This window comes from Haliotis cracherodii, unplaced genomic scaffold, assembly GCF_022045235.1.
Source record: "Haliotis cracherodii isolate W230 unplaced genomic scaffold, xgHalCrac1.p SCAF_1, whole genome shotgun sequence".
Lineage (NCBI taxonomy): Eukaryota > Metazoa > Mollusca > Gastropoda > Lepetellida > Haliotidae > Haliotis > Haliotis cracherodii.
The window spans coordinates 132,429-146,598 of NW_027266264.1; the positions used below are offsets into that span (position 1 = coordinate 132,429).

The 14,170-nt window shown below is 40.3% G+C and overlaps 1 protein-coding gene across 1 annotated transcript in view; it reads left to right on the forward strand.

Annotated features, from left to right (window-relative positions):
* The window catches only part of LOC139470922 (survival of motor neuron-related-splicing factor 30-like), a 54,792-nt gene extending 50,790 nt beyond the window's left edge, over nucleotides 1–4,002 (forward strand). The window contains exons 6-7 of the mRNA XM_071253250.1: nucleotides 1,775–1,901; nucleotides 3,476–4,002. Coding sequence (XP_071109351.1) covers nucleotides 1,775–1,901; nucleotides 3,476–3,622 — 274 coding nt within the window. The 3' untranslated portion in view covers nucleotides 3,623–4,002. The remainder of the gene's footprint in view (nucleotides 1–1,774; nucleotides 1,902–3,475) is intronic.
* The last annotated feature ends 10,168 nt before the right edge of the window (nucleotides 4,003–14,170 follow it).

Below are 14,170 nucleotides of genomic sequence, written 5' to 3' on the forward strand. Positions count from 1 at the left end.
CTGACACATCACCTGTATAGTGACGTTTATCTGACACATCACCTGTTTAGTGACATGAACTGAGGCATCACCTGTATAGTGACGTTTATCTGACACATCACCTGTATAGTGACGTTTATCTGACACATCACCTGTATAGTGACATGAACTGACACATCACCTGTATAGTGACATAAACTGAGACATCACCTGTATAGTGACGTTTATCTGACACATCACCTGTATAGTGACATGAACTGAGACATCACCTGTATAGTGACATAAACTGAGACATCACCTGTATAGTGACATGAACTGAGGCATCACCTGTATAGTGAAGTTTATCTGACACATCACCTGTATAGTGACATGAACTGAGGCATCACCTGTATAGTGACGTTTATCTGACACATCACCTGTATAGTGACGTTTATCTGACACATCACCTGTTTAGTGACATGAACTGAGGCATCACCTGTATAGTGACGTTTATCTGACACATCACCTGTATAGTGACGTTTATCTGACACATCACCTGTATAGTGACATGAACTGACACATCACCTGTATAGTGACATAAACTGAGACATCTCCTGTATAGTGACGTTTATCTGACACATCACCTGTTTAGTGACATGAACTGAGGCATCACCTGTATAGTGACGTTTATCTGACACATCACCTGTATAGTGACGTTTATCTGACACATCACCTGTATAGTGACATGAACTGAGACATTACCTGTATAGTGACATGAACTGAGACATCACCTGTATAGTGACATAAACTGAGACATCACCTGTATAGTGACATGAACTGAGGCATCACCTGTATAGTGGCGTTTATCTGACACATCACCTGTATAGTGATATAAACTGAGACATCACCTGTATAGTGACATGAACTGAGGCATCACCTGTATAGTGAAGTTTATCTGACACATCACCTGTATAGTGACATGAACTGAGGCATCACCTGTATAGTGACGTTTATCTGACACATCACCTGTATAGTGACGTTTATCTGACACATCACCTGTATAGTGACATGAACTGAGGCATCACCTGTATAGTGACGTTTATCTGACACATCACCTGTATAGTGACGTTTTTCTGACACATCACCTGTTTAGTGACATGAACTGACACATCACCTGTATAGTGACATAAACTGAGACATCACCTGTATAGTGACATTAATTGACACATTACCTCTATAGTCACATGAACTGAGACATCACCTCTATAGTGACATGAACTGAGGCATCACCTGTATAGTGACGTTTATCTGACACATCACCTGTATAGTGACGTTTATCTGACACATCACCTGTATAGTGACATGAACTGAGACATCACCTGTATAGTGACATGAACTGAGACATCACCTGTATAGTGACATGAACTGACACATCACCTGTATAGTGATGTTTATCTGACACATCACCTGTATAGTGACATGAACTGAGAGATCACCTGTATAGTGACATGAACTGAGACATCACCTGTATAGTGACATTTAACTGACACATCACCTGTATAGTGACGTTTATCTGACACATCACCTGTATAGTGACATGAACTGAGACATCACCTGTATAGTGACATGAACTGAGACATCACCTGTATAGTGACATGAACTGAGACATCACCTGTATAGTGACATAAACTGAGACATCACCTGTATAGTGAGATGATTTGAGACATCGCCTGTATAGTGACTTGTACTGAGACATCACCTGTATATTAAGATGTACAGAAACATCACCTGTATATTGACATGAATTATGTTTCAGGAAAGACTTAGCCGTACAGCAGAGGGAATATAAGAGGAAGAAAGCCCAGAAGAAAGCACAGCGAATGAAGATGTTAGAGGAAGAACGCGAGCAGGAGAAGAGCAAGTGGCAGTCATTCAATGCCAAGGTGAGCCAGTCATTTAATGCTGAGCACAATGCAACTTTCTGGATTTCTTGTATTTGATAAGATAAATCTTTCATAATCCCACTTTCTTCACTTAAAATATATGCATCAATCTTTCATCATCCAATTCTCACATGTGACATAGCTTTCTCATTGAATAATAATAAGGTTTCTCTTGAAATAGGTCCATGTGCATCAATCATTGGTTATCCATTCATCACATGCGAAACAGCTTCTTTATTTCTTCACTTGAAATAGGTCCATATGCATCAATCATTCATCAAATTCTGACATGCGAAATAGCTGCTTTATTAAGCACCCTATACATGTAATTTACAATTACAAAAAGATTTCCAACAAAATTTGTCAGCGCATGATTTCAACAAACTGCTGGAAACGTTTCTAATGCAAGAAGAATGTTATGAAATGTTCGGTATTGAACTCACTTATATAACATTTTCGTTTGTGGTTTAAAACGCCACACTCAGAAATATTCCAGCTTTTTGATGGCTGTTAAAAGCTGTAAATAATCAAGTAGTCTGGACTAGACAATCCAGTGATTGATGTCATGAGCTTCAATCTATGCAATTGGGATACGATGACATGCATTAACCAAGTCTGCCAGCCTGACAACCCGATTCTATTAGTTGCCTCTTACGGCAAACATTGGTTACTGAAGACCTATTCTCTACCCAGTTCTTCACGGGTCATATAACATTTGTGAGATACTTAATATCATCTAAGTGCACAGATTGTTCATTTCAGTATACCACTCCATTTGTACTTTTCCTCATCAACACTTGTTTCAACTTTATCATTGGTTCATGTCAAAAGTCAAGGCAACTGTCAAGACTAAACACATAGGTGAATTGTACATACATGAAAGACATTAGCACATAAATAACATTGTCACTGTCAGTTTATGTCAAAGCCACTTGATACACAATGGTGATGTTCCCTTATATTGATAATATGATATTCATTTACTCAGATAAGGTAAATTATTGAATAGAATCAATATTTGAATATTTGTCATGTGTACTTGAATCTGATTATGTGAAAGGCAGTCACTCAGAACGCAGCAAGTATTTCAGTATGTCTACATGCCATCAGTATCAGTAAGAAAAATTACTTATCCGCGGTCATATACGGTAGCTGTAGTTGTGACATGTTTGCAATTTTTCATGTAGTTTCAACAATCTATTTGTCAGTATTTAGCAAGGTCTTTAGTTAGACATGTTGGAAATATGTTTTCCAGCAAACCTGGAATCTAACAGTTGACATATTTCATTGGAGATATTACGTCTGTTTAAATGAATTTGACTGGAACAATACATATGAGGGAAATACGACTGTGGAATAGGACTTTGTAGACTAAGTATGGGGTCGCAAAGTGTCCACAGAACGTTAATAACAAAAACATGGTGTATCCAAATAGGTTAGTTTTTGTATACAAAATAGGTAATTTAGTAACACCAAATGCTTATGTCACTGAATATAAGTGATCTTCTGTACCTGTATTACTTTTGTTAGTTTCTTTCTTGTTTTCACAGTATTGTAACCATTTTTTGTCGCAGACATTTTCCAAGACAAACAAGGGCCGTGTGAAGAAGAGCATATTTGCCACCCCTGATGGGGACAAGGGGAAGGTGGGCGTAGGGACGTGTGGAGTTGGGGGCAAGCCAATGACCGCGTATCAACACCAGGAAAAGTGGAAGAAATGACACACTTTCAGAAATTATCGGAACTTTTGACTGCTCTTACAAGCTGCGAAGAAAAGGAATTTCGGACTCTGATGTCCGTTCAATTATATCTGTCTAAAAATACCATGTGAAATGTGTTCATATTTCAGAAATTAAGATACGAGACTTGAGACATCTTCAGTAGAAAAGGACTGGGACTAATGAAGGCATCCACTGATAAAGGATTACAATTGTGTACTGAAAGCACCCACTTATCCTGGTAGTGTTTTGTAGTGTTGTGACCAAGAGTGGTTGGACCTTCTGAGAAAGCAGATCCAAGTTGTGCACTGATCACGGGTGTGGACACTTCAGGCATCTTCTTTGGCTTGACAGGTTATATTAGAGGATTAATAAAACATTCAAGGAACTTAAAATAAATTGATTTTTGTACTCTTGTCTTGTTTTATTAGGAGTTTTACTTTATCACTGAATACCATTACTAAATGATAAATTACATACTTTGTGATCTTGTTTAAGTGCTGTGATGATACTGCTCTTGCATGACTTCTTTCAGTGGCATTAAGAAGTTGGTGTGATGAAGTAAGACAAGTTCTATGGATGAACAACTTCTTTATTGCAATGAGTGCGATGTTTCGGTGTAGATCCTAACACCTTGCATGCTCTTGCATGGTTGATATAAAACTGATGTCACAGTTCTAGGTTGTTCATGAAAGTCGTCCCGTGAAAATTCTTCTAGCAACATATGCTTGTTGGAGATGCTGGTGCTGATGTGTCCAGTCACTGCCAGTTGTTCCAGGCGTCGACTTTTCTGCTGCCAGTCTGGGTCAAAAGTCTGGCTCATAACAATACTGAGTCTTCTGGCTCCTCTTCAGTGCTGCTGGTATGCTGAACTGATCCAATGGGCAGGAGATGGTTTCTATGCAGCGTCCTCTTCCTCCCCTCACCGGATTCTCTCTGTACTGCAAACAAACGGATATCCTGGTTTGGTTGTAAGAGAACAACATGAGGATCTTCCTCCCAATTTGTGCTTACCATCAAAGACTAAGGGTTTCACACAGAACTCGATCTCCTGCCTGTACATTGTACCTGTACCATAGGCATGTCATCATGCTAGCTTGTGCTATATTGAGGTCAGATGGAATGGCAGATCCTGTAGTTGGTTGTCTCTTCAAGACTTCGAGACTCTTTTATTCTGTAATAAAGGCCTCCAGCCCAGAGTACATGTGTATATAATCAAGTCACAACAATTTTAAATTACAAACAACAATTACAATCATTAAGAAAAGATCTGCTATAATCATCAAAAGTAAGTGAAGCACTCGTAAACTATATATAAAGTTGTCTCCCTTTAACTTCTGAGATAAACTTGCCTTGCCTGCGTGCATTTAACAATATACAGTGCTAAAGATCCTGACAAAGAATTATCTGTCATAACTTTCTCAAATTTGTCAAGAGTACAAAGTTTACTAGTGCATATACTTGGCAAAAGCATATTTCTGAATTTGTTATACAAGTAACACGATGTAATAAAATGAACTTCATCCTCCACAATTGATACACTCAGATTATCAAAACAATATTTACATACTCTATCCTCTCTAGCAACTCCTCTCCACCGCCCAGTTTCAACAGCAAGTTTGTGGTTACCACATCTGAATCGACTAAGAACAATTCTTAAATTTTTACTCTTCATATTGTGCAAATACCTTTCAGGCGCACTGATTTGATATTGGAATAATTATTAAGCTTACTTGTTTCATTTATAGATAGTGCCCATGTTTGTTTCCAACAATTCTGCAACCTTTCCCTAGAAATTCTAAGGAAATGGGTTATGTCACCAACACCCTGTTCAAACCAAACTAGACCAAATCCAAGTATGTTCAACAGATATTTTATTCTAGTTGCCCATGTGGCTCTACCAGCCCCATCTAACTGATAAAACATCAGATAGCAAGCCTTAGGATACCTGTTTGTGGACATGTTTAATATTTTCAGCCAATACTTTATTTGAATTGAACATGGTTGTTACATGTAATGGATACCGTCCTAGCTCCCCATACAAGACTGCTGCTGGAGTGTTTGAATTAACATGAAGAACTTTTCTAAGAAATTTCCAGTGCACATTTTCTATAACTTGGACACTTTCAAATCCCCAAACACATGATGCATAACATAAGACTGGAGAAAGCATCCTATCAAATAGAAACAAGGACTCTTTAATGTTAAGCTTAGACTTTTTCAAGAATCCAAACAAAATATACAGAGCTTTTTCTCCTTGTTGTGCCAGGGTACTTCTTGCCAAACTCCATGAGAGCTTAGGAGTGAAAAACACACCAAGATAAGGGGATACTGCTTCCAGAGGAATACCATCTTAATACCACTTTTCCTTTTTTGTTACTATACCACCTCTTCGGAATACCATGACTTTCGTTTTCTCCAAATTAACCCTCATCCCATACTGACTGCAAAATCCTGCTAGACAATCTATCTGGTGCTGTAACCTTCTAACAGAATCTCCAACATTAGCAATATCATCTGCAAACATTATCAAAGTGATGTTTTCAGCATACTCATTGACAAAAATACCCTTGCAATCATTAAACCTGTAATTATCTACTAGCTCATTCAAACACAGTGAATAACAGTGGGCTTATCATACACCCTTGCTTGGTTCCTATTGTACACTCAAAGAACTCCGACAGTGAGGACTTGTTAACTAGAACACATGATTTTAGCTGGCTATACAGAGATGAGATCACTGTGAAAAATTTACCTTTTACACATTTATTTCAATAAATGGTGCTGGATGCTGTCGAATGACTTCGAAAAGTCTATGAATAAACAATAGCAGCGCCCTTTTGACTTGGAGAGGTATTTCTGAATAACTGATTGTAATACAAATATCCATTTCTGTAGCCAGCTCGTTCCTCATACAGGTTTTCTTTTTCTTCACACCAGCCAACAAGTCTATTACTTAATATTTTGGTAAAGGCCTTTCCAATTACTGATAACAAAGATATTCCCCTATAATTATTACGATCTGTTTTTTCACCTTTTTTATGAATAGGAAATATTATTGCCTCTGTCCATTGTGATGGGTAAACTCCAACAGATAATATCTTGTTAAATAACCTGTGGATATGTGGTAAAAGTATATGAGATACACTTTTTAAATGTTCATTTAAAATTCCATCAGGTCCTGGTGCTTTGCCGTTGGGGAGATAATTAATTACAGATCTAATTTCCTCCATAGTAATAGTCTTACCTAAAACTTGTACACCCTCAACATTGTCACAACAGGCTGTGTGATCTCCATTATCCCAGATAAGTTTATGTACATGTTCACGGAAGTCAGAGTCAGTATCAAGGTTACTGTTGTTGAGCAGTGATGAAAAATGATCATACCATTCCTCTGGTGAAATTGCTTCACTGCCAGACCTCCCTTGCCTGTTGTAGTGTTTGATGAATTTCCATAAGTCCCGTGTGGTCACACCCGCATTATTTATCACCCACCTTACATCTGGTTTATCCGCCATGTCATATCTGGCTTTTTTTTGTTTACATGCATTCTTAAATTTATTTCTTGATAAAATGTAATTCTTGAAGTTAATGTTAGAACCAGATAATCTAAACTTGTCTAAACACTTATATTTTTCACCTTTGAGAATCTCACATTCATGGTCCCACCACTTGGGCTGACTAGGGGAGCGCCCTTCAGACCCCTTATTTTGTTTCATACCACTAAAAATAGCACATTTACAAATAACTTCAGACAAGTTGCTTACTGCCACATTAATGTCATTATCATCCAGATTCTTTACAAATGGCATTTGCAGCTCGCTGTTGCATGTTTCATTTACAAGTTGGTCAACATATAGCTGGCAGGAGTTTGGTTTCCAATTTAGCCTATTCCATGACTTTAACTGCTGGCCTGTCTTGTGTGGATTAACTTGAGGGATTAAAGTAAGTCTACATGTCACTGGTAGGTGATCTGATTCTGGTATGGCAAGTATGTCAAAATCTGAAACACTTTTGTAGAAACCAAGACGTAGTCTATTACACTCTTTCCAGTATGTGAGATGAAAGTGAAATTACCACACCTATCTCCTCCAGATCTTCCATTTAGCATGTGTAGCCCCATCACTCGACATAGTGATAGTAGTGATCGTCCAAATAAATTCACAACATTATCCTTGGATATTCTTCTAACGTTAAAACAGTCAGTATCATATTCTGCATCCAGGTATGTGATGTCATCATCAATTATAAAATCTTGCTCAAGCCCAACCCTCGCATTCAAATCACCTATTACAGTAAACTGTATATTGTCACCATACACAGATCCCATTTGTCTCATCTACAGTCCTGTAATACGTTGAACTTTCTGGAGGGATATAATTGTAACACAATACTGTTTTCATGTCAAATGTACAAGTGGTCCCATCAAACAATAAGAATATTCCATTTGCATAATATGAGCATATTCTCTGGAGCAAATGGGTAATGTTTTTCCGAACATATACACATATTCCCCCAGCTACACGCCCTGAAACTGAGTACTCCCTTGCAGCTCCATAGTGAGAATATCCAGGTAATAAGTCTGAGAATTCAGTTTCTGATCTACTAAAAGTTTCATACAACCCAATAATGTCAAATTTCATAAACATATTCACAATAACGCTATTTACATACTTCGTTGGTTGTATCATCAAACATGTATCCCTGTAAAAGAGAGGTTTAAAAATATAACTCTTGATAGCTCCTTCAGTGTTGGGAAGTATTATGAGTAGTTCCATGTCAGCAGTTTTAATCTTTCCAAGTGAGAAGTTGTTTATTGACAGTCCCTTCTCCTGTAGCATCATGTTCCTGAAAGCCATATGCCAGGCTGTATGAATATCTGCCGGTTGGAGAAAATTAATTCCATTCTTTTGTTTGCAGCAGGTGTCCATACAAGTAGACAAGATGTTTGTAACTGATAACACAGGAACTGTTGACTGTATCTGGAACAAGTAGTAAAATACGTGGCGGTGAAGATATGGCTACTTTATCTTGAAATTCAACCTCAACGTGCCTGACCATAATATGGAAGATTCTGTGCACCTGCACAATCATTTTGTAAAAAGAACATCCAAAGGCTTAACTGGAAGTTCTGAGATAAATTTTGTATTAAAACTGTGGGAAATGTCACAGTAGTATCAACATGAGCTTTGGCTTTAACTCCAATGATGTCATATGGTTGACCCACTAGCTTAGTAGTTGGCTGATTAATGATGGGGCGCCTATGGCTTGCCTGGTCCCATAGGTTTCTTCCTGCTTAAAGTCCGCCTGTTGTCCAGGATTACACGGCAGCCATACTGTAAATCCCCTTGCTGGTTGCACCTGAAAAATATGGGCTCGCCAGTAACTGAATCCTAAGAGGCTTGCTGATTGCTAGGATTACCTCTCTCATCCTGATACCATGATGGCGTTCCTGGTGGAGGCTGCAGATTCAGTGATGGTTCTATGGGTCCTGCGTTTCTGTTCATTCAAGGAACAGAGGAATCAGGGAGTGGGTGGCTTTGTTGCTTCTTCAGATCTGCATCTTCACTGGACAGCTGTCTCAACAAATATCTCCTTGATTTCCTTCATCTTAATGTACTGTGTGTTTACAGCAGCCATACTGGGAGTTGGCTCCAGTTCCTCTCTGCTACAAATCCACTTCAGCTCTCAGCAGGCCTCTGAATGTGCTTCCTTGATCATAGAGGTTCGCTGTCTGATCCCTGAGTTCTGGCTTCAACCCTGGTCATAATTGTGTACGGAGCATCTCCTTCCTGGTTGCCTGGGGAACGATGAAAGAGACTTGTTTTGTCAAAAGATGTTTCGCCCTTCTTGGCACCTGAAAAAAGCAGGGAGTTTTAATCCCTGTGCTACCGTAACATGATTACTTTGGTTAGAAGGCAGGATGGATGAACCATCCTCAGCCCTGACCTTGGTCTGAGTGTATGCTCACACTGTACCAAGGCCTCTGGGTTATCAACACTAGGCCAGGTACAAAGAACCTGAAAAGAGGAAATATGTTTCTTGAACTCTTCAGGTGGTGGTTTACTCATGATGCTGTAACATGAACAAGTGAAAAGGAAATTATATAGGGGACGACAACATAAACCTTGTGTTAACAACCACAATCAGGATGCCCTGGTGTAAAGCAATTGATGCTTCAGATATGTACCTGTATGTTTTGGGTACCCTGAAGAATGGGTGTTCTGCCGTAAAAGGCGACTAACGGGATTGGGTGGTCAGGCTCGCTGACTTGGTTGATGCATGTCATCGATCCCATTTGCGTGGATCGATGCTCATGATATTAATCACTGGATTGTCTGGTCTAGACTCGATTACTTACAGTCCGCTGTCATAAAGCTGGAATATTGTTGAGTGCGGCGTTAAACCACAAATTAACCAAACAACTGAAGACAAACAACATGGCAAGTGATGCCTGAAAGAAAATGGCCTAAACCGTCAAGATAAATATACAATACTAAACGAGCTCCCATGTAATACCAATTTTATGAAACGAGTGAATAGTTATGGTATCTGCACGATCCACGGCTTAACCCAATGGAGTTTGTAACAGAATAATACCTCAAACACGTCAAAAGTTATATATTACCCTACACATGTAGAAGATACAAAGGATAGAGTTGACAGTTGTGGAAACGGCGGTGCTTATGTGCACATTTATATCCACGCGCGCAGGGACAAGTAATGGGACTTATGCTTATATGCCAACGTTAACTATAAATCCAGCGAACAGCATACCAAATGCTACCCATATTGACACACACGAAGACAAAATCACAGCAGCTGAATGAACAAGGTATACGTCTTCCACAAGAAATGTAGCAACAGTAATACTACCACTGACTACCAGCCCTACATGGAGGAAACTTGAAATAGTATATTAAGGCGTTGTTTTTTATTTGGTAAAGTTTAAAGAAGGTTTTGTATCTCACTATATTCACACACATCGACACTAACATGGTATTCTCAGCCATTCTACATACAATCACGGAGTAGTATAGGTAATGGTGATTCTGCCGCAACCCCACCGGAGTCAGATTTATATACCTATACTGCTACTACAGATGGATTTTGTTATGCGTAAACGCTGATGTGATTCAACGATCGTCATGATTCGTATTAAAAGAAACATCAATAATTCTTGCAGACTACTACACCTCTATCACATCATTGCCATAAATTCCATGGACGCTACCGCGCATGTGCAAGGCGGGAATCTAATCACTTCTGTCCTGTGTGTCCTGATGACAACATGGAAAAATATTTTTGTTGCACATCAGTACACGTGATTGAGTTCCACACTACTTAGCACATTGATCTTCAAGAATCACAGTCTGCAAGCAGTGAACAGTTCTTCTACTAGAACGGGGGTATAAGAAGATCGGACGATCTCGTAAGTAATTAGTTTATGGGAAGTGTTGTGGGATGAGATCCTCATCTCAAAAACAGACAGCCGTCTGTTCGGGCTGTGGCCAACACCAAGTCCCTGGTGACCCTCACCCCAGATGTCTTGCTTGCAAGAAAAGCAGTTGTACACAGAAGTCTAGATGCACCTCCTGCGAACCTCTATCAAAAGAAAAATTTGATAAGCTCTCCAAGGCATGGGCCAATAACCCGGACTATAAAAAAGTGTACTAGAGCGTCTACTTCTATTATAAGGAAAGTGATTAAGCCATCGGAGGTTTTTGATCACGTGGGTGACAAGAGAGTGTCGCGAGAGGATGAGGTTAAAAGACCTCGTGCCTCATCCCACTCACCCAAAGTTAAGGAGCAGATGTATTTTACCGAGTTCAAAGATCTCCCTAACTTACATCCGGCGGCGTTAGGCATGGCTGATCGTCGTCAAAACGACGTCCCCCCTCTGCCGCGTCACCCCTTAAACTTAAATGAGTTCACGGACAAGCTAACTAATTCAATGTCTGCTATGATTGACAATCGAATGCAATCTATAGCTCAAGAAATATCAGAGCTAAAAGATTCTGTGTCTCAAACCCGGCATGGCCAATCAAGGGTTGATACTGAAATTAGACAAAGATCTAAAGCTGTTTATGAGAGCACACCTTCATACAGCAGAAATACACAAGGCTACGTTAAATCAGATTATGAGGACAATAGGAGAGTTATTCATAGAGACAGAGAGTATCAGAGATTATCTCCCTACCATGAACATCATAGGGCGCACCGAGAATCACGGACTAGGCATTGATGGCACAAGCTATTTCTTCACCTACGATGTTCAACGGTAGATTGGAATCAGTGAAGGAAGCCATTGCCTCTTCTACCAGCAAAAGATTTCAAGAATCCACAATATCATAAGCCTCCAGTTTGCATAGAAGGCCTACAAAGATTCGTCACCAACAGAGTCCTAGACGTCGACGTGTCCAGTCTGGCCGGGATTCTTTTCGTCCCTCTACGCAGAAGTACAGATCATATCAACCCAGGTACAGGAACTCTAAACAGGATTATCCCACTTCACAGAGAGGTGTAAGCAAAGGTAGAAGCAGTCGCGGAAGGGGCCCCCTCCGGAGATGACTCAACCAAGATTCTACAGACATGCCCAGACCCTATCGACATCGCCTTTAGATTTACGGAAGATCAAAGACATGACCACTTTAGATCCAGTCGAGCTAGCCGGTCTCACAATCATTGACCCAAGACTACCCAAGTTCAGCATTCATCCTTCTCCGGGTACAGTAGGAGGCCGTCTTATGAAGTATGCAGAAAACTGGAAGGCCATCACAGATGACGCATGGTTACTCGAAGTTGTAAGAAGAGGCTACAAACTTCACTTCTTAAAAAGACCAAGGCTAGTCATCAATCCTACCGGACCCAGATTCCACCTATCAGGACCGAAGTTGATTGCAACAGAAGTGGCCTTAGGAAAACTTCTTGCAAAAGGAGCTATCAGCATCCTAGAAGAATCAGACACCACTCTCGGATTCTACTCCCCAGTATTCCTTGTACCAAAGAAAAATACTACAGAGATGCGATTTATGATAGACCTGAAAGTTCTGAACAAAGAATATCGTGAAAGACCACCCAAGTTTCAGATGGAGTCTATAAAGAAGTTGAAGAGCTCTTTAAAACAAGCAGATTAGATGACAAGTATAGATCTCACGTATCTATCCATCCAAGTCATCGGCGGTACCTACGCTTTGCTGTCAACGGCCAGAGATACCAGTTCAGGGTACTTCCATTCGGCATATCCATTGCCCCATGGCTATTCACCAGGATCACCAATCCCGTCATCGGTTTCGCTCATCTAAAGCTCATAAGACTTCACTCACGGTTACATAGACAATTTCCTATCGGCCGATCAGGACAAATCGCAAATCAGCTTAAACACAATGTGTATCATCCAACTTCTCACTCATCTAGGATTCCTGGGTCATCCCAAAAAAATCAGAGCTAGTACCTACTCAAGACATCACCTACATAGGCGCAAGATTTATACTCAACAAGGGCATAGTAGCACCTCCAGAGGACAGATATGCAAGAGTAGAACACATGATAACTACCGCTCTCGATCAACCCATCAAGTCAAGACGCTGGTGGATGTCATGTCTAGGCACGCTCACATCTATCCAAGATCTAACCTACAGTGGCAGGCTACAATTACGGTCCTTGCAGATTTGGATGAACACCACCACAAACCTAGAGCTGGAAGTATTAATCCATCCTCCACAAGATCGGATATCAGAACTCCATTGGTTGCCAAATCGTTAAAATGTCATGCCAGGCATTCCACTCTATTACCCCATCCCTCTACATCAACTCTACACAGATGCGTCATGAGAAGGTTGGGGTGCCCATATGGACGATCTTACCATTCAGGGAAAATGGTCCTCCCAAGAGAAAGAATTACACATCAATTGTCTAGAAATGAGAGCAATTTATCTAGCATTAACAGCATGGCTAGATCGACTACACCATTCGTCAGTAAAAATCGCCACAGACAACTCGACCGTGGTCGCTTATATTCAGCACCTAGGAGGCACAAGATCCCTACCTTTACTGAAGGAGGTAACACGTTTATATGCCTTGGTAGACTCAGTAAATTGCAAGATCGAAGCAAGACACATACCAGGCAAGCTTAACATCTTAGCAGATTATCTATCCCGACAGAACAAGATAGTACCCATGGAATGGTCACTACATCCAGAGGTGTTCAAGTGGATAACCCATCTATGGGATACTCCGAACCTAGATCTTTTCGCCACAAGTCTCAACAACAAATTACCAGTCTACGTCAGCCCAGTACCAGATCCCACTAGCACTCCAGGTCGATGCGCTCTCTATGGAATGGGAGGGGATGTTTGCGTAGCATTTCCCCCTTGGGCTCTCCTAGACAAAGTACTGAAGAAAATAGAGGAAACAGACTGTGTCATTATCCTCATAGCCCCGGCATGGCCGAACAGAACTTGGTTTCCGAGATTACTACAACTTCTGAGAGAATTACCTCTGAAACTCCCAGTACGTCACGACCTATTGAGACAACCAAAGACGGACATA